Genomic DNA, 21,472 nt, shown 5'->3' with positions numbered 1-21,472 from the left:
CAACCAGTTCTCTACAAGGAACATCTGGCTCTGCTGGGCAGTCAGAGTCCCTTAACCCTGCTGGCATGAAAATGATGATGACATGCATCAAGGTAGTGCTGCCGAAGCCACCTGCTGGACTCTTCTGGACAAACCCAGACCCTGCAATCGAAGAGCCCGCAATCTGGTTCTCCAGTCCCCTTGCACACAATCCCAGCCTCACCTTCAACAAAGCCACACTCTTGCCAGCCATCATGGTCAACGTTATCTGCTATAGTCAGCTTCTTTCTTGAAAACCAAAACTTTGCAGCTCAATTGCAAATGAAATTTCAAATCCATACAATGGTGACCGAGTGGTTGAATATCTTTCCTTTGGGGGGGTGGGGACAGTTACATCGAAGGGCTTGTGCATCGGTTCTGAAGTCTAAGGAACTATCTTACCAATCTGTGACATTTAGTTCCGGGGGGAAAGCAACAGGGGACCAGGTGTCTTTGTCATCTCTGGCTGTCCTGGCCGCTAAAACTCTTGATTTAGCCTTATCAGTCTCCAGAAAACCATCCAAGAAAAAAAAATATTTCGAAACCATCCACTGATTTAACAACCATTTATCAGGCACTAATTCTATGCTAGGTCCTGAGCTGGGTGCTGGGGATACCAAGAGAAATAAAGTGCTGTCCCTGTCTTCGGGAAGCTCACAGTTCAATATGTGAGACAAATAAATAAATACTTTGAAGACAATTCAATTAGTACTACAATCAAACACTGGGTATGGTCAGTGCTCCGGTCTGCAAGAAACCTCTGAAAACAAGCACTTAGGGAATAAGCAAAGCAGGGAGAATTTTTTCAAAAAGTAATTTGGTATTTGATTTTTTCTTAAAAGCAATGAAGTGGTTAGCACGGGAAAAATCAGAACTTTGGTGGAATTCCTTATACTTACAGTTCAATATTGCTTTTATTTTGAACGACTTAGTAAGCGTATGGGAGGCATGACAGCCTTGTCAATGCTCAGAACCTCTGAATCCAGAGAAAAGTAGCTAGGTTTAGTAACAACTGAAGGTAGGCACTTGATGGCCACCTGATAGGGAAGGAGTTAAAGATGACATTAAGGTTTCTGGGCTGGGTAACTGGGAGGTACCACCAGCCTACACAGGGAATCCTGGAGGCTCAGGAAAGGAGCTAATGAGTTTGATTTGGAAGAGAAACATCTAGGTGAAGATATCCAAGAGTCAGCTGGATATATGGGTTGTCTAGACCCAGAGTTTCCAAGGACTAGGAAGCCAATAAATGTATCAGGAGAAGTGTCTTGGCAGGAGACATCTGTCTGGAAGCTTCAGAGTGTGGTGGTGGAAGGGCTGGGCCTGGATGAGCTCACCCACAAAGTGGTGAAAGGAAGCAAGGAAAGGCACAAGGAATAGAAGGCTGCAGGAAATGGGTACAGGAGGGAAGAAGTGCTACTACCAGAGACTGGGAAGGAACAGCCAAGAGGCAGGAGAGAAATCAACAGAGCACAGTATCCCAGGAGCCCAAAGAAGAAATTTTAAAAAGGAGTAACCCAAAGTGTTCGAAGTCACAGAGAGGTAAAGGAAGACAAACATAGTTAAGTATGATGGATCTGACCATCAGGATGGTCCTTGGTGATCTTTCCTAGAGTTCCAATCCTGGGGACAGAAGGCAGACTGCAGAGAGTGAACAGTAGCCAAGAAAGTGAGTTGAAGACCCCTTGGAAAACACTTGTAAAGGCAAAGAGGTGGGATGGTAGCTAAAAGGTCAACAGGGTCAAGAAGTCTGGTTAGCTTGTTTTAGATTATAGAGTAAGCTGTTCACAGGCCGAGGGGACACAGAGGAAGGGAGACAGACTGAGCCACAGTTAGGAGAGGAGGTAACTGATGGGAGGTCCCTGTGGAGGCTGGAGCCAGGGGGAGTGTGAGGCACGGCCCGGACAAAGGGTTGAGGGTCTAAGGTAAAGGTGAGTGAGGAGGCTCCCTGTTCTCAAATCCTTATATTCATTGTATTCGGTCATCACGGGTCCAAGGAAGGGAGACAGTTCGGTCCTGAGCGTCTTTTAAAGTCAATAGTGTAAAGAGAACACAAAATGAATATGCTTCCCCCTCGAAACTGCCAAACCCTGCGATCATCCGTCACCAAGTCCATTTCCAAACCTCTGCTGCTTGCAAGGCCAAACAGCACATCTAAATGCGGGAAAGGTTTAAAAAGAAATGTACTGGAAGCCAGAGCCCCCAGCCAGAGAGCAAATGCCTCCTCCCCCAAGCCATTCACCACCACCACCACCATGGCCAACTGCTCTACTGACCAAAGAGCTGGAAGCCAATGGATCTCTCCCCACAAGGCAGGATTCCAGCACTGCCCAGCAGTGTGCAAGCCACGGTGAGTCGGTCTTTTTCTTTCCCCAGGAGCATGACATGCCCGGGGGGCAGGGACAAATCTAGCCAGAAAAACAGTTCCATCGCCTCAGGGCAAATCTAAGTCGGCTAAGCCAGAGCAAGGGCCACACCTGGACAAACGTCGGAGAGCCCCGACAGTCCCAGCCCGGAGAAGGGGTCCCCCCACCGCCCATGTGGCAAGTCTGGGGGACCAGCGGCGTCGTGGTGAACAGTGCAGCCACCCAGTGGGTGTGGGTGTGTGCGAGGCCAGAGCTCCTAGGCGAGCGCACCGCGGGCGCCCCTCTCTGGGTGTCGGCAGCTATGACTCCTAGGAGAACCAAGAAAGTCCGGTCAAGTCGGGATGGGAAAGCTGAGGCTAGCTCAGGGCGCCTTCCCAGAACAGCATCCCTAACATTCTCGGCTAAGGGACGGGTTCACAAGATGCTGGAGCCCAGAGTGGGCCGCAAAGCTTGCCGGGGAAGGGGCGCACTTTCCAAGAAGGGAGCACTGGGATGCTGGAGTGGCGGAGGCCAAGCCTTCAGAGGTTCAATCGGTGGTTTAAAAAAACAAAACAAAACAAACAAACAAACAAAAAAAAACAAGGATCCAGGCCGGAGGTGCCCCAAGTCCAGGCCTAGGCAGCAGGTGTTACAGGTTTTCTCCCCCAGTGAGTGTCAGCCTCCCCGCTAAATGAAAATGCGGCCCCAGGCGTCGCCCGTTGGACTCGTCCCCACCCGGGCACACGGAACTTTCTAGGCTGTGGCTAGCATTGAGCCTCAGAGGGGTGCAAGAGATAAAGTGGAAGGGCACCAGTCGGAGCCACTGGTCCCCACTGGGGACTGGGTTCTCCCGAAGGCCCGCGTGCCTTCCCCGGTCCTCAAGCTGCAGCCAGACACCCGCGAAGTTCAGGGACTCGTCGCACGCGCCAGGTCCGCCCCCCTCCCTGACTCGGTCGCCGGGAGCAAGTCCCGCCGCCCGCGCCGCCGCAGCCGCAGCCCCGGCGCTCGGCTGCAGCAGGGCGCGGGAAAGGGCACTTTGGCGCGGAGTGGGAACCGAAGGGAATGTGGCGGCGCGGAACCTGGCGGCGACACTCCCTCCCCCGCCCCCGGGCACAACCCCCGCCCCCGCCTCCCTGTGGCTCAGCACCCTCCAGCCCCCACCTGAGTCTTCCCGCAAGGCGTGCGCGGGACCCTGGCCCTGGGCGCGCGCCCACCTCACCGCCTCCCCACCTCTAGCCCCGAGCCCGGGGGAGGGGGCCACTTGGGTAAGGGGTGGTGGCCGCAGTCTCGAGACGGCTCCGGCTGGGGCGCGGGCTTCATTCACGAGCAAATGGGCGGGGGCAGGAAGGGCAGACCCTGCGGACGCAGAAACGGGGAGGGGGCGCGCCATTCCTCTCCAGCCCCCAGGACCCGTATGCCAACCGGAATCGGGAGGCGGCGGTGGGGGTAGGGCTCCAGGAAAGTTTATCGGGGAAAAGCCTGGCACCTAGGGGGGCTGGGAGGCTGGAGCAACTGAAGCCACGGTCTGGGTGCCCCTCAGCCCCGGGCGGGAATGTCTGTCTCCCAGGCTCCCCACGCCGGCCGGATCCGGCCAAGTTGCGGTTGGGTTTGAGGGTAGCAATGAGGGTGAGGGTGGAGGTGAGGACGCGGCTGAGGGTGGGAGGAGAATGGGGGATCGACTGAAGCGAGGCTGAGCAGGAGGGTGGGCGACTGGGAGTGGGGAAGGTTAAGGGAGAGAGCGGGGAAAGGGACAGGGACCCTGTCGGAGAGGGATGGGCGAGGAGCTCGGGTGGGGCGCGCGGCGGCCGCGGCTCTCCGGCGCGGCCGGACTTACCCGCGGCGGCCGAGGCGCTGAGCAGCCCCCAGCCCAGCAGCAGCAGCAGCGGCGGCGGCGTTGGCTGCGGCGGCCGGCGGCCCCAGCGGCTCCGGGCGCCCGACACGAGCGCCGAAATCCCGGCTTCGCCGCGAGCCCTCCCCGCGGGGCAGCCGCAGCGCCCCTGCTTCCGTCCCCGCGAGCGCGGCATGGCGCGGCCGGCAGCGCCGAGGGAGAGGCTCCGCTCGCCGCCGAGGAGAAAGGAGGTCAGGAGAGCTCTGGAGCTTTTTTTCTGCTCAGAAAAAAATCCCGGTACGCGGGAGCCCTGAGCTTCTGCGGCTGGAATGAACCAAGTGTCCGCCCGGCCGGGGAGAGGCGCGCTGCGCTCTCGGAAATGACTCGCTCCAATCCCGCTTCGCGGGGTTCGCGCCGGGGGGCGGGGGGGTGAATTATCCCCGGATTAATCACTCCGGAGCCGCTTCTCCGCCGCTCCAAATGCTGGGGGTGGAGGCGCAGCAAAGGAAAAAATATTGGAGGGTGGGGGTTCCTCTTCAGCGCCACCTCCACCTCCAGATAAACCACAAATTACATCTAAAGGGTTGTTTATTCCTGTTTGTTTTACAATTGACCAGTTTCTTTTAAGTTCAGTCCTCTCGTTTCCATTTATAAGATCACCCATTAATACACCCCCCATACACACACGCGCGCACATACACACAGTGATACCGACACACACACATGCCTCTTCCACGTTTGGAAATTGGAATACTGTCTGGGAAAAGGTAACCAAAGAAGGATGCGGTTCCCCAAGTCACGGCTCTTACGAGCTGATCATGGGTGGTGGCTTTGAACTTGCAATCTCGGGGTCGGGGCCGATGTTTAGGAGACCCATTCGCAATAGCCTCCTACCCCATCCCGGGAGAAGGAAGGGTGTGTGCGCTCACACCCAGGGTTAAGAATTGGGCGACGGGGGGGGGGGGGGACCGGTTATTTGGCTCGGTGCGGTCCTACCCCTACCCTAAGACAAAATCAGGATGGAGGGAGGAATGCATGTATGCGCTCCGGTGGAGGGGTGGGGGATTGGGGGGGTGCGTGGGGCAGGTGAGGTGGAAGGACGATGCAAGAGTTACTTGTACAATTTATCCTCAAAATTAAATAACCAGACCCTGCTTCTTCTCCCCTCCCCCTCCCAGCCACGGCCCCAAACCGGGAGAGTTTCTCCCAGTGGCGTGAGCTGCTCCCCACCTCTCCCCCGTCGCCGCTGCCGCCTGCCCCCAAACGCTCAGCATCGGTCCCCACCCCCTCCCCCACCCCCAGTCGGTCGCTGTCTCTGTCTCGTCTTCCCTAGACTCCTCCGTCAGTCACGATGGCTCCTTCGCTGTCTACGCCAAACTCTGGGCGAGAGGGAAAAGCTACTGCGGGGGGGGGAGGCTGGAGGGGACCGGGAGGGGCAAGGCTGGGGGTAGGGAAGGTTCCCGCTGGCGCGCCCAGCGGAGAGACACTAGTCGGTGAGCACCCCCACCCCCTTTGCCTGAGGCACCGGAGAGAGGCAGAGCTCCGGGCTTAGGGGTTTGGCCAAGCCGGAGCTCGGCTATCTGCGAGTCCCGGGGCCAGTGGCCGGCGGTCGGCGGGGGCCTGAGAATTTCCGGGAAAGAGCCTGGAAAGGGCTACGGGATTGCCGATCTCGAATGGGGAGGGTGATGGGCAGGGCCGGAGGAGTGGGTGCTTGTCCTTGCTCCCCACGAAAAACTTGCTCCCTAGAGCCACGATCTCCCAGCTTCCTTGATGCCCATCCCCCACCCCCACCCCAAGTTGTTCCGGTTTCCCTGAATGAGCTCATCCCACAGCTGGGGAGCCTGCCCGGTGGCCCAGGGCCGGCGAGCATCCTCCGAATCGCCGGCCCATCCCAACCCCCAACACACTTGCTTTCTCGCCCCTCCCGACGCCGCCTTGCTGGGTGCCAAGAACCAACCGAAGCAGCCAGAACTCCACAGTGAAAGGCCTGCTTTATGTCCCCAGGGCGGTGGGGAGGGGGCTTTTCACTTCCCATTGTCCAGGCCCAGCCCCTGAAAGAGAGGGCTCAACCAGCCAAGACTGGCCGAGGCCTTCCCACCAGCCCTGGGGAGGAGGGAGGGGCTGGTTCTGCGGTGAGTGGATGGCAGCCTTGGGGGGCTGTCGGCTGGGGCCTTCCCTGGGGTGGGCTCCCGGCTCCTAGGCTTGGGCCTTCCCCCTTTCCTGCCTGCTGGGTTCTCCTCCAGAGACGAGCTGGCAGATGCCCAGCCCTCCCCAGCAGCCCACAGCTGGGCAGAAGAGTCTGGGCTGCTCTATAATTCTGGGGCTCCAGGCCAGTGGACTGCCCCTGGCCCCTTCTCAGCCCCAGAACTTTGCTCTGTGGCTGCAACCCACAGCTGAGGTTTGCCCCCAAACCCTCCCTGGCAAAAGGAATGTTTGTCATCCTTCTCGTTGGGCGCTGTGGAGGGCAGGGGCGCACTTTTCATCCCTGTAAATGGCCCAGTTACTTCCTCCACCATTCATCCCTCTCTCTGATCTATTTGGGTCCACATACATTTATTGAGGCCATCCACAGTGTGCAGGCCATCTTCGAAGGATGTGGGGTGGAGGTGGGCACCCCACACACAACCCATACACTCGGGCCATGGTGATCACCATGCCACAAGGGACACATTAGAGAGACAAATCAAGACTATGCTTGTCTTGGACTTGGGGGGATCGAAAAGCTCACTTAAGGAGGGAAGTAGGATTTTGGCAGGGCCCCAAGGCCTGGATAGAGATTTTGGCAAGATGAAGATTTACTCAACAAATATTTAGTGAGCATCATTACACGATGGACACTGTACTAGATAATGAATATACACCCAGGTGAACAGTCCCTGGCTTGATGAAGGTAGGTGATAGATAAATATATATAAGGTTACTAATTAAGGATGCGAGCAAGGAAAAGTTCATGGTGCTCTGAGAACGAATATGGGGGGAATGTAACTTAAATAGGTAGTCTGGGCAGGCCTCTCCCAGGTGGTGACCTTGAAAGTGGGATCTAAATTAAGCAGCGCAGCCCTGCAAAGAGGTGGGAAAGAAGTTTTTGGTACAGGGGCCATGGGCGAGACTCTGAAAAGGGGCGGGAGACAGGGTGTAGGGGATCAAGTGAGCAAGAGGGGACACCTAGCAGATGAGGGAAGAGGTGGGAGCATAGGAACCAGATCACGAAGAGGCATAGGGGATGGTGAGGAGTTTGGATTTTAGTCGTAGGCAGTGAGAAATAAGAGGTGTATTAGTTCACTAGGGCTGCCATAACAAAGTACCACACAATGTGTAGCTTAAACAACAGAAATTCATTTTCTCATAGCTCTGGAGGCTCGAAGTCTGAGATCAAGATGTCCACAGGGTTGGCTCCTTCTGAGTCCTCTCTCCTTGACTTGTAGATGGCCTTCTCTCTATCTCTTCACATTGTCTCCCCTCTGAACATGTCTGTGTCCAGATCACCTCTTCTTAGAAGGACACCGGTCACTGGATTAGGGCCCACCCTAAACTCGTTTTAACTTGATGACCTCTTCAAAACCCTGTCTCTAAATATAGTCCCATTCTGAGGTACTGGGAGTTAGGACTTCAACATACAAATTTGAAGAAGGAGACACAATTCTACCCATAACAGGAAGACAAGACTTTTCAGGTGGAGGGAGGAAAGAAAGCATGGGCATGATAGTGGGGATATATATTTAAAGAGAGATCTGTTAGGGCCATGCATAGGGCGACTGCTTTAGCAGGAGATATTCTGCAAAGGTGGACAGCTCTGAATCCCAGAGAGGTGGATTTTTTTATTTCTAGGAAGTAGAAGCCAAGGGGCACAGCTTAGCATGTACTCTGACTTCTCTGTGGGGTAACAGATGGGAAGGAAGGGGCAGAAAAAGGGAATGCACTTGGAAGGTGATTGCAGTAGTCTTTGCTGGAAGTGATGTGGGTACAGGCAGAGACAGGAGCCTTGAGAACATTCGCAGGGCAAGGGAGAGGCAGGAGTCCAGGAGATGATAACAGCCCTCCCCGCCAGCCTAGGAGAGGGTGGCCCTCAGCCCAGCCTCCAGGACTGGCCCCCTACATTCCCCTTCCATTCTTCCCAGAGCAGTAGGCAGCCACGGGTCAAGATGTCTCCACAATATCACGTTGCAAAAAAGCCCAATGCAGTATAGTGACTCGCCAAGATAAGCCTAATATCTAGATAAGATCAGAGTTCGTTTTAGAAAGAAAACAAGACCTGATGCGCTGGAGAATTCAGCCTGATTCAAGGAGGGGCTGGAGACTTGATGCCCTGCAATTTTCTTTCTGACCCAAGAAGAAAATGCAGGAGCTTTCTGAAGCCAAGGGGTGGGGGCAGGGGCCAATAGGAGGCTCTGCAGGATGAGGGCAGAAGTGGAGGCCCCTGGGGGGGGGCGGGGGGAGGTCAGCAGGACGGCAGAGAAGGGCCACAGAGCAAAGGCAAGGGCTTCAAGGAGGAGCCTGGGGTCTGAGTGGAGGGTGGGGATTGTAAATCACCAGCATGATCAGACAAAGTTCGTCTGTCCCAAGAGCAAGGCTGTCACTGTGGAGATGACAGGGATCTGCTTCCCAAGGAAAGGTGACAGCGGAGGTTGAGGAAGAAAAAGCCCAGCACGGAGGGTGGTGAGGCTGTGGGCCTCAGACGCCAGGAGGGAGAAGTGAGAAGGGCCCCTGGTCAGCCTTTCCTCCAGGGCTACCAAATGCGGGGCCCCCCCGAATTCTGACATTTCTTGTAGAAAAATCTGTTTGTGATACAAGGAAAGGGATAGCACTCCCATCAGTGGCAAAAGAGGTCAGATTTCTCCTTGGCTTCTCAGAGGCCATAAAGCACAGGTTGGGGGCTATTCTAGACTCATCTCTATTTGGAAGCTCCAGTCTGCTATGCTATCATGCCTCATGCCTTTACTCACACTGGCTCTGAGAGCAGTACCATTCCTCTCTCACCGTGCGGAGTAAATGGTCCTAACCACCGCTTGGCTCAATGGCACCTCTCCCAGGTGGCCCTTCCTAACCACCTCCCCGCCCCCAGTCCCCCTGCTGGGGCTCCGTCGCAGCTTGGCCAGCTAGCTGGATCTCAGAAGCGCAGGCTTCCCCTTCCATAGAATGCAGCAGTTCTCAACCAGGGACAATACTGGCCCCCAGGGAACATTTGACTATGTTCGCAACTGGAGGGTGTTACTAGCCTCTACAGGGTAGAAGTCAGGGATGCTGCTGGACATCCTACAATGCCTGGGGAAGCTCTCCTCCACCCCCGCCCCCCAAATTACTCGGCCCAAGATGTCGATAGTGCTGAAGTGTCCTGAGAAGCCGCTACATTTCCCAGTCCCCTTTGTAATTGGGTGAAGTCACGAGACAAGGTCCCAGCCAAAGGAAAGTAAGCAGAAGTGGTGTATGCCACTTCAAGGCTGATCCCATAAAATCCTCTCATCCTTCCTCCTCCATCTGCTGGCCGGTACAGAGCGTTTGTGTCCCTTGGGGATGGCAGAGCTACAAGCTGGAAGAAGCCTGGATCCCAAATCACTGTGTGGAGGAAAATCACCACCAACCAGAGACACCAGGATCAGACCCTTGTATGAGAAATGATCTTCAACAGCACTAAGCCACTGGAATACTGGGGCATGTCCCAGCAGCAGTACCCTTATACAACCCTCCCTGGTTTTTTCTGGAGTATCCCGTGTAGTCATGGGCTTACTCTTCACTCATTCATTTGTCCACGTCTCAAACGTTGATCTGCACGCCCAGGTCTGTGCTGGGTGCTGAGAAAGCAAATAATGAACAAACAAAGAAGAATAAAACATTGCCAGTAGTCCCTGCCCTTAGGGGGTTGATAGTTTATTGGGGAGGGAGATAAACAGCAAGGCACGATTAAATACAGCGAGGGGTAGAGAGGAGGAGGGCACCTGGCTCAGCCTAGGGAGAGAGGCAGATGAGAGGTGGCCTGGTTCTGGAAGTAAGCAGTGTGGGCAAGCGCTGGGAGGGAGACAGCCTGAGGCTCCTGCAGCGTTTGTGCAGTCCAGGATGCTGGCAGAAGGACGGAAGGGGCAGGGGATCTCCCTCCTGCACTCTCCACGCTCTGTAATTGTCCCACGTCTCACCGTCCCCCACTGCTGGTGGACTGAGTTGCCTCTGGCAGAAACCTCCTCCTGAAGGTCTCCGTGGTCCCTAGTGCCTGCACGGTGTCTGGCATTCTGTCCTCCTGGATGTCCCACAGGACGCCGTGCCCCAGACTGCTCACACCTCAACTCCCCTGCTTCTAACCTGTCACCGCACCCCACCTCTCTGCTTGGTGTCTCCATGTCCAGAGGTGCCTGGGCCAGAAAGCTGCGAAGCTCATCCTGGACCCTTTCCCTGGGCCCCCACATCCAGGAAGCCCCCCAAGTCATCTAAATTCTGCCTCCTTAATATCTCCCAGGACTTGTGGTCTTTCTTTCCAGTTTCTTACAACAGCCACATCACAAGTGCCCCAGCTCTGCTCTTGTCCCCATTCAGTGTAGTCTCCTCTTTGCCACCAGTTATTTTGCAAGCACTACCCTGATTTCACAGCTCCCCCACCTTCCCAGGACATTTCCCCATGACCTACAGAGTAAAATCCAAGCTCCCTGCTAGATTCTTCCTACAGGGGCTTCCATTAAACTGCCCCAACCTGCTCCTCTAGCCCCTGTCCCCCCACTCCCCATACCCACCCACCCATGCTCTGGCCATTTGGAGCCCCTTGTGCTCCTGAGATGGGCCTGCTTTCTCTCTCCTTTGCCTTTATGCATGCTGTTCCCTCGGCCTGGGATGCTCTCCTCCTGCTGCTGTGTCTGGTGTCTGCCTGTTTGTCCTTCAGAACACAGTCCAGGTGTCAGCTCTTGCAAGCAGTCTTCACCAGTGCCACTTAGAGGGCCTGGTACATGGTGCATATTCAGTAGAGCTCTGCTGGGTGGATGGATGGATGGATGGATGGATGGCTGGATGGATGGATGGCTGGCTGGCTGGCTGGCTGGCTGGCTGGCTGGATGGCTGGATGGCTGGATGGATGCTTGACTAGGTGCTCAATCATGGTTGTGGAATGGACCCAAATGTGTCTCCCCCAGACTTCATTATCTGCGTTCCTTAAAGAAATGCCTTCTCTGAGTTATGATTTCATGTTATGCTTTATGTCTTCAGAGAACCCCTGATGTGAGAAACTGACCAACTTAATGGCATTTCTGTCTTTATGAAAACAGAATTGAATATATTGCCCACTATGTCATTCAGTGTCCTTTATACAAGGACTCATGATAAATTCATGCTTGGGGTTATTTCCAGGAAACATTTTGTCTCCACAGATGAAGATGTGTATTTTCTGCTGTCAGAAAATAAAAACTCTGCCTTCCAACGTGTTTCCATTTTTGCTTTAGCTGACAAATAGGGATACCCAGTTTTATTACCTTATTACCTCCGTGTGTTCTGACCAATTCAGATGCCTGAAAGTAGCAACTTTTTCTGTTTTCTTTAGATGAAGTCAGTTCTTACTTTATTCTTCAATGCTGTAATTTTTACTTCTTAATCTGAAAGCTGCCTCAAATCATCTCAGCAGTCAGATCATATAAATCTTAAATGAATGCATATTGGTGACCAACATCCTGGCATGGAAGTTATGGAAGGGCAGAACACCAAGCTTCTAGTTGAGAAGGATCCCACATACAGCCCCTCCAGAAGTTCTTGGGGCTCCTGTCACGATGAGTCTGGCGGGAAAGCCAGAGCAGGAAGTGAAAGGCCAAATGCATTCTGACTTTTTTGCTACCTTGCTGGGCCACCAGTGCCAAGTCGTATTCTTTCTTTCCATCACCTATGGCCTTCCTTTTCCCTGACTTTAAATGGACATCTCATAAGCTACCACTTTTACTTTAATAGCTGGTAATAACAATAATCAGGTATCTGTGCTGAGAACTTTGCATTTTCCTATCTGAACCTCTCCCCCTCTGCACCTGTCTGTTGTTTCAACCACTTTGCCGATGATGAAATGCCAGAGAAGGTAAGCATGTGTAAAGCCACCCATAGTAAGCAGCAGAGCAGGAATTCAAATTCAAGTATGTCAGCGACCACAGCCTAAACTCTCCACCCGTGGGCCAGGAATGGGGGCAAGAATAAGAGATGAAATCCCCTGGGCCATGGTGAGGTTTGCCATCTATTGCCATTCTATTCTTCCAATAGAAAAGCAGGAGAGAGATGTTTATAGCAGCAATGTCCACAATAGCCAAACTGTGGAAAGAGCCAAGATGTCCATCAACAGATGAATGGATAAAGAAGATGTGGTATATATATATACAATGGAATATTATGCAGCCATCAAAAGGAATGAAATCTTGCCATTTGCAACGATGTGGATGGAACTGGAGGGTATTATGCTGAGCGAAATAAGTCAAACAGAGAAAGACATGTATCATATGACCTCACTGATATGAGGAATTCTTAATCTCAGGAAACAAACTGAGGGTTGCTGGAGTGGGGGGTGGGGTGGGAGGGATGGGGTGACTGGGTGATGGACACTGGGGAGGGTATGTGCTCTGGTAAGCGCTGTGAATTGTGCAAGACTGTTGAATCTCAGGTCTGTACCTCTGAAACAAATAATGCAATATATGTTAAGAAAGAAAAAAAGAAGAAGAAGAATGTAGCAGGAGGGGAAGAATGAAGGGGGGGAAATCGGAGGGGGAGAAGAACCATGAGAGATGATGGACTCTGAAAAAAAAACTGAGGGTTCTAGAGGGGAGGGGTGTGGGAGGATGGGTTAGCCTGGTGATGGGTATTGAGGAGGGCACGTTCTGCATGGAGCACTGGGTGTTATGCACAAACAATGAATCATGGAACACTATATCTAAAACTAATGATGTAATGTATGGGGATTAACATAACAATAAAAAAATTTAAAAAAAAAAAAAAGAAAAGAAAAGAAAAGCAGGAGAGAAAAGCCAGAGTCATAGCTCTGCTTCCAGAGCATTCTGGTGTCCTTTTCAAAGTCCTGGAAATGGCTGGCTGCTCTATGGCTGGCTTCAGTTGCTGGGACAATATCCAGGAAGGTCTGTTCCTGCGACACGTGGCTGCACCCTCCCCTTCCTCCAGCTCTGATGGTTTGTCCCTCAGGAAATGTACCTGACATCTCCCTATGCATGCCTCCCCTCCCCTGCCTCTGGGCAGCCTGACCCCATTAGGGCATCACTGGCCTGGGAATGAAGAGGGGGGTTCTCTATGGGTTTTGGGGGACCTACATGAAAGTTTGAGGCCTAAAAATGTTTTTAATACCTCCACAATACAAAGTAGACAACTGCAACATTAAAATCAGTAAATTTTAATTAAATGCAAAATGTAACATTATGTCAACTTCATTGACGGTGGAATTTAGTAGTCATAAAAATTTCCTTACATTTGATAACAATTTGTAGGTTGGAGTTTTCTTACCGTGCAAGATCTCCCAGGTAGGCACCAAGCGTGGGAAGAAGTCATAGCCGACCGTAAATTAAATTACTCATGGCCAAAATTTTTCAAAAGCAAAATAGCAAAAATCCTTTCGATTTTCTTGTACAGCCAGAAAGTTATATTTGTGGTGAGAGGTGGGTGTGTTTCAAATATGTTAGATGAGGGACAGGGCCTACAAGAGGAAGCTGCTTTGGAGCCTATGAAGGCCTTTGCAGAGGGCAGACTGTGCCCACCTGGATGAGCTTGGCCATGCTAGTGCCCATGATGGAAGCCAGGCTGGGGAATGGGGAGGGAGAGCTGCTTCTTCCTGAGGCTTTCCTGCTTCCAAATAGAAAAGCCAGAACCTCCCAATCCTAAATACTGACAGCTAGGATTCCCTGGGTCCCTGCCCTAAGCCCTGTACCTGCATCATCTCAGCTGTCGCGAAACAACTCTATGAAGTCGGCATTATCCCTGTTTCACCAGACGAGCACACTGAGGCATACAGAGGTTAAACAATCTGTCCAGTGTCATAAAGGCAGTAACAGGTAATTTAAGAATTTGTCCAAACAAATTGAACCCACTGTTCAAGGTGCCGAAGACAGGCCTGGTCCCTGCCCCTTTGCAGGCCTTGAAGTAAAGCATTCAGTGGTCACGGACACCATTTCATGTGCTGGGCACACAGATACATATGTGCTGAAGGAACACAACTACATATACTGAACAAGACTGGAATAAGCTCAGTTTTCCCCACATCTGCTATGTACCAGGCACTTATGGAATGCTTTGCTCCCTTCACTCACCTGTAACAATGTCTATGCGAGAGGTTTTCTTCATCTCCTCGTCCTGTACCTTGCACAATCTTGGCCCATGGTAGGTGCTCAGAAATGAACAAAGCCTAGAAAGGCTTAGTGGATGATTTGGGTCTGTCCCTCCATCACAGACTAACTTCCCCAGTACAGCTAAAGTCCTCCCTCCCTATACGTAGCACAAAAGCAGTTACTTAGAAACTCCAGTAGCACACATTTCAGTGTAATCAACAAAGGAACTAATATACAGCCCTTTTATGGATGTCTTATGTGCCACACATTCTAGGGACTTTTCGTGTGTTAAGTAATCACTTGGTAATAGTACATCTACAACAATTCTACAAAGCAGGTGTTTTTTATTATCCCATTTGACAGATGAGACTCAAATGTTATGAGCTAAAAGGTGTCCCTCCAAATTCGTATGTTGAAGTCCTAACCCCCAGTACCTCAAAATATGACTGTGAGTGGAGACAGAACCTTTAAAGAGCAATTAAGGTAAAATGAGATCATGGGTTGGGGCCTAATCCAATATGACTGGTGTCCTTATAAGAAGAGGACAGATGCACAGACAGAAGACCATATGAAGACATGGGAGAAGAAAGCCATCTATGAGCCCATGAGAGAGGCCTCAGAAAGAACCACTCCCGTGGACACCTTGATCTTCGACTTCTAGCCTCCAGAACTGTGAAGAAATAAATTTCTATTGTTTCAGCCACCCATTCTGTGGTACTTTGTTATGGCAGCCCTAGAGAACTAATACACCAAGGCCAGAACACATGAACTCAGAATTTGAATCCAGGTAGTCTGGTTCTAGAGTCCATGTGTTTCATGACCATGAAAATGTTCTCTATGCAGTCCAAAATGGTAGCCACAAGCCGCAAGCTGCACCTGAAATGTGGCTGATGTAACTAAGGAACTAAAATTTTAACTTAATTTACATTAAAGTAGAATTAAAATAGCCACATGTGGCTTAGCAACTACCATACTGGACATAGCTTTATACTATTTCAAATTACTTCACTTACATTTTTTCTTCTTGCAGAATCTTCTAGAAACCTCAGCTGTGTGCTCCAAAAAACATGCTCCTATCTTTATTCCATATCCCTGTTGCCTTTTATTGTTTTTTTCCCAATCTTTTCCAATTTAGCCCCTGTCGCCTAGTCTTCTGCTGTGGGGGGAGAAAGAACAGGAGTGAGTGAGCTGGCTAACTTTCCAGAATCCTGTGGCCTGGGCAGCACTGGGTTGTTGGCGTTCTGCTCTAAGCATAGGTTTAGCCAACCAAATGCCAAGCAGCACAAACACTGAGTGACATTTTCAGAACTATTAATATTTCATCAGAAATGATCACTTTTCCTTTAAATACACTATCTTAAAAGGTTTTCTACATTCTTAACTATAATTTTATTCAGTCTAGGTCCTCAGAATTTTCCCCAAAGGAGAACATCTTCAATTTTATAATGAAAATCAAAGGGGAATGAAGCTCAGATTTCAAAATTGAGAGTCAACATTTCCAGGAACTCGGGCCTTCTCTGAAGAGCAGGGTGTGTACTGGGCACCTACTGCATGCCAGGTACTTTACATATATCATTAATTCATCCAACACATATTTATTGAGTGCCTACTATGTGCCAGAAATGCAGTTTTCTTAAGAATTTTTTTTTAACACCATTTTTACATAAAAGGATTCCTTCTCCTCCTTCGGTCTCCTCCTCCTCAAAGAGGCCTAACTGGACATCCATCTAATGCTGCCACCATTCCCCTCCCCCTGTCGCATCAGAGCCCTTATTTCATCTGTAATTAGTGCTTATTTACTTGCCTTGCTAGCTTGTGATCTGTCTCCTTGCCCTGAATATAGGCTTCAGGAGAGCAGGGACCATGCTAGCTTGTTCACCTGCATGCTTCCTCAGTGCCCAGCAACTCACCAGGAGGTCCTCAGTCAATCCTGGGGAATGAAAGAAGGAAGGAGCATGGGAGAGGTTAAAAAAGTGGTTGGGGTCCCACAGCTAGGAGGTGGCAGTGTCCGGGTTCAACCCGGCTCTGGTCTGTTCCCATCCACTCTTCTTCCCAGTCACCTGGCTCTCCCTTTTCTGGGTGAAACCCCCGGAGGAACGACGACTGACTCATGGGGCCAGAGAGCCCTGGGCAGGCAAATGCGCTATGTCAGTTACGAGTTTAATGAAGCCCATCCAGTGAGAAGGGGGAACCCACTGGGCCGCAAACTGCTAACTTAGCCCATCTCTCTGCCCCTGAGCCCCTGACCCCACTCCCACCGGCTCACGCTCCACCCCGGGGACCCGCTGCACCCAGCTCAGGAGGGACTGGTGGATCGCAAAGGCTGAGAGCAAGGGATCAGGGCCGGCGAAGGGGGTGGGGGCTGGGTGCTCCCCTCTTCCTAGTGGGCCTTGGACACATTTCTTCTTGACTCAGAGACTGGGTTTCCTCAAACGCTGAACGGTAATAAACAATGGTACTAACTTCACGAACTTGTTCGTTGAATATAACACAGAAAGCCCAGAGCTTGGCACACGGTCAGCGCCCAGTACAATGGCAGTTTGGGGTAAGATCAGACGATTCAGCGCCAGGGGCCCTTGGCAGGCGCTGCGGTTCCGCACGGAGTGGCGGGGGCGCGGCGCCCTTGACTTCCAACAGGGGCAAGTGCTCCGGGGTCCTCAGGGCCCCCACCCCCACCCTGCCGGGGCGCCTTGGGCACCGAACCCAGGGCGGCCCGCGCACCGAGCCGTTGCGTTTGAAACCCGCAGAGGAATTCCGGCGCTGGACGGGGAGGGTGTGGGCGCCACCGGCAAGCAAATCGGCCCAAGCCGCCACGCCCTGCGCGGCCCGCCGAGACAGCGCCCCTGCCGAGGCGTGGGGCCCCTGGCCGAGGCCGAGCGCAGCCCGGTGCGGGGCGCGCCGCAGGTGTCCGCTGGGAGCGCCGGGGCGGGCTACGGAGGGGGGGCCGCACTCCCGGGGGTCTTCCTGCCCGCCGAGGCAGAGCGGCGCTGGAGAGGGCGACAGGGGGCGGGGAGGGGCCGAGCTAGGCGGGGCTCGGCGGGCCGTTGGCCCTCGGGGTGCGCGGGGGTCCCTGGGAAGGCCCGGCTGAGAACCTGATGGCGGGCCCCCGCCCCCACGGCGCCTAGCACAGTGCCCAGTGCCGGGCCTGGCCCAGCCATCCGCGCGGCTTGGCGGGCGAGAATGGGCTGAGCCGCAGGCGCCGCAAGGTGTCACGGGCGCATCGCGACGGGGGAGTGCCAGGGACTGTGGGGAGAGCCTGCCCTCCCCCCCCAGCTGTTCCCAGATGTCATTCTGCCCGCCCAGGCGCCTGGTTCCTGAGCTCAGGGGGATTCCACGGTTACTAAGCTACTGGTTTTTGTTGACTTTCAAATATTTTCTTCTAAGGGAGAGGGGGAGGGGGGCAAAAGCCAGGAAAGAGCAAATAAAAACAAATCAAAATAAGCTCCCCTTCCCCAAAAGAAAGCTGTCCTCCATCCACCACTCACACACAAATCGAAGGGCTCTGAACATAAGTCACCTTGCTGAAGCAATAGCCAGACAGAACTGACCTGCTTCTGCCCATCCTCATCTCCCTTTCTGGTGAATGAGGGGTGGTGGTGGATGGTCCCCCTGTCTTCGAGCCCTGGGTGGACAAAGGGGCTTCCGGAAAGAGAGGAGGAGGATGGCCAGTGGGAATGGGCTCCCTTCATCCCCGGCCCTGGTGGCCAAGAGCCCCTCTGCCCTGGGCCCATTCCCCAGATACATCTGGATCCACCAGGACACACCCCAAGACAGCTTAGACAAGACTTGCCATGAAATCTGGAAGAGAGTTCAAGGCCTGCCCGAGGCCTTGCAGCCCAGGACTAAGGAACAGCTCTCCGCCCCCATGGCTGGGACTCCAAGAGACAACGGGCTCAGCTTCCAAGAAGAGTGAGTGTCCCCCTCTGGGGCTGGCATCAAGGGAGGTGGGAGGAGCTGAGGTCCAACCTTCTGGGGGAATGTTCTGGCCCATTGTTCAGTCTGGTTAAACCCTAAAGGCTCATCCACCTGTTGTGGTCCTTTGTCCAATCTTTATAGGGGAGGTGACTGGGGTCCTGAAGTTACCGGGGTGAAGGGCCAGACCAGGGCTGTATTTCTGCTGCCTCTTTACCAGCCCACTAAGGGAACATTTTTCATTTTGCGTAGGCAACCCAGATGTAGATTTGAGGACCTTGAAAACCCACGCTGGCCTGGGCTGAGGGTCAGATGCCCATGGCTTTCCCTGGAGGCAACTGCATGATATTTTCCCTTTCCCACCCCCAAAGGCTAGGCATTGGCACAGATGAGTCTGGTGGTTTTAAAGCACATCTGGAATTCCCTAATACAGGGAGCAGCTGTCCCATTCAGCCTCCACAGAAGCTGCAGCAAGAGCGCACATCAAAATATTTACTGGGAAGGCATTGACATATTCAGAGGGCACAATAGAAAATTAAAGTGCGGGAAGATGGCTGTAAATAGCCCTTTTCCTGGATGGGAAATCCTGTGTCTGGGAAACACAGAGCTTCATGTTGGGCAGATATTGTTGGGGATGGATATTCACAAGGAGAGGAAGGAGAGAGCTCGTTAGGAAAAGCACATAAAGGACCACGGTCATCAGTGTCACTGCTGAGCCTCCGTTCAATGTTTGGCATCTTCAGAGTGGGCTGCAAACATTAATTAATCCTCCCAGAGTCCCTATGAGCCAGGTATTAGTGTCCCCATTTTACAGATGGATTAAGTGTTAATAATTAAGTGCTAATTAAAGACTAAGTGATAATTAAGTGTCGCCTGTTCCAACACATGCTCCGGGTCAGCTCAGAGATGCTAGAGTGGGGGGGACCATTTAGGCAATTATCAACTGTGTCTGGTTTCAGGGATTTCTATGAAAGAGCTAGGAAGAGAGGCGAAGCGGAACTGCTCCCCAGGTGTGCACTACCTGCCGTCCCCTCTCGGGCTGCAGATGAAGGTGGAAGGCACTTTGGCTGTTATTGCTTATCCTGCCCTGTGCTCAGCATGACATGGCTGGGATGGGAATGGCCCGTCTACTGCCAAAATCCTGCTGTCCAGCCCTCCAGTGGCACTGACCCCCCTTCCCCTGCCCGTTGCCATCTGCTCTGGGACAGGGCCTTGGCAGGGGGCCCTTGGGGCTGTGCTCAGCTCTCAGTGGCCAAGAAGCTGATTGTCCACTTTGTGGACCAAGGGTCAGTGGCAATTTCCAGTAGATGGCACCCTCTCTGCCAGGTCACACTGAGTTAATGGAGACAGACTCTACTTCCAGTCTGCACTTGGCCCAAAAGTGAACTGGTGCACCTTTGGCCCGTTGCTTAACTCCATTTGGCCTTGATGTTTTTCATCTGCAAATTGAGGATGATGTGCCCTGCCTGGTCCACCTCAGAGTCCATAATGAGGATCATATGTGGTGCACACAGGACCCCCCCCCCCACATTATGCAAAGGAGGCTGTCCTTAAATGGAATTCTCAGAGTTTAGCATTTTTTTTGTTGCTGCTGCTGGCTTCAGTCGGGGGTTTTCACACTCTGCTCATAGACCCAGAGGTGCTTCAAAGGGCCACCCTAGAATCAAGGGGCCTGATTGCTGGGCCCCCATCCCCACCTCAGCCAGAGGGCTGTTGGGTGTTTTGAGGTCTTGCTTCCTGGAGTTCTCAGTAAAAGCTGCATTTGGGAAAACAAACAAACAAAAAAACAATGATTTTGCTACTGAGAAAGGAGCCAGGAAACCACAGCTGTAGATGAATAACCGATGTCAGAACCGTGTAGACATCCACCAAGTAGGACAGGAGGGGCTCCTCTTGTAATCAAAGCAGCTGCCACGGTGGAGTCAGATCCCCGGCTTCAGACCGAGTTGCCGCCCTGCGCCCGATGCGGGATCTGTTCAGCTTCTGTGAGCTTGAGTTTCCTCATCTACCAAGAGGAGATGGCGATTACCGCCATCTCAGAGGGCGGTTGGGATGATTCAATGGGATATTTAAACATTCCTGGTAAAAACAGTAATGGCTAGGATTTGTATAAATTCCCTGTAATAATAATGATGATGATGATCTTGTTAAGCCCTGTAATTATTACATGAGGTTGGTACTATTTTAAACTCCCCCTCTTTTTTACTTTGTATTATGTGGATGTTCTCGTGCATAAGATAGAGTAGGATAGTGAATGTGGGTCTGTCACCGAGGTTCATTAATCACCACACTTGTGCCATTCTTGGTTCGAGTCCTCCCTCCCTGGTTTTTAAATGAAATCATTTTCAAAAAAAAAAAAAATCATTTTCACAGATGAGGTCACAGGTTGGAGGGGTTCATTTCTCTGCCCGAGGCCCGCCGGTTAGGAAGAGGTAGAATTTCAGAAAGCAAACCCAGGTTCATCTTAGCTACTGGGTGATAGAGAGTATGGGCTATGTTCCCCTGGAAATGGAAGCATCTTTTTGGATCATTATCATATTTGGCAGGCCCGTGTTCTCAATGGTCACACATAGACAACGGATTTCAAATCCAGTGAGCTGGCTTCAAGCCCACGAGATACCTCTCAGCTAATCTTCCCACCGCTTCATTTGTAGACCTGGTTTTGGTGATATTTTCTGCTATCAGGGTGGCTAGATAAGTAAATTCTAAAACTCTTGCTAGCCAGAAATTTTTTCTTGACTCAATCCCTCTATATCACAAACCCCCAAACATCTCAAGGCCAAAAGGGATATTGGAGGCCATCTTCTGCTGCTTGAATCTCTTCCTCAACATCCTTGCCAAGTGGTTATCTATTTGTACACTTGCTTAGATGGAAAGCTCACCACCTCCTAAGGTAGTCTCTTCCCTCGCTACGAATGCTGGCTGTCAAAAGACCATTTTCTTCCTATATTGAATCTATCTCTATCAAACTCATACCCATTGATCTGGGTTCAGATCAATGGACTTAGGGCTCCAAACTAAATCAATCCCCTCGTTCTCTCCATAGCCCTTTCGATATGAAAAGATGGCAACAATATTCTTCCTAGGATTTCTTGTTTCTG

At 52.3% G+C, this 21,472-nt stretch overlaps 2 protein-coding genes across 2 annotated transcripts in view; one reads left to right on the top strand and one right to left on the bottom strand.

Annotated features, from left to right (window-relative positions):
* Positions 1-4,396, bottom strand: part of CSMD2 (CUB and Sushi multiple domains 2) — a 584,478-nt gene extending 580,082 nt beyond the window's left edge. The window contains exon 1 of the mRNA XM_036065279.2: positions 4,195-4,396. Within this exon, the coding sequence (XP_035921172.2) occupies positions 4,195-4,384 (190 nt within the window). The 5' untranslated portion in view covers positions 4,385-4,396. The remainder of the gene's footprint in view (positions 1-4,194) is intronic.
* Positions 4,397-17,873: 13,477 nt separating this feature from the next.
* Positions 17,874-21,472, top strand: part of C5H1orf94 (chromosome 5 C1orf94 homolog) — a 40,338-nt gene continuing 36,739 nt past the window's right edge. Inside the window, exon 1 of the mRNA XM_036065281.2 lies at positions 17,874-18,368. Coding sequence (XP_035921174.1) covers positions 18,043-18,368 — 326 coding nt within the window. The 5' untranslated portion in view covers positions 17,874-18,042. The remainder of the gene's footprint in view (positions 18,369-21,472) is intronic.

The sequence above is a fragment of the Halichoerus grypus genome, chromosome 5 (genome assembly GCF_964656455.1).
Source record: "Halichoerus grypus chromosome 5, mHalGry1.hap1.1, whole genome shotgun sequence".
NCBI lineage: Eukaryota > Metazoa > Chordata > Mammalia > Carnivora > Phocidae > Halichoerus > Halichoerus grypus.
This window is presented reverse-complemented; position numbering and strand designations above follow the sequence as displayed.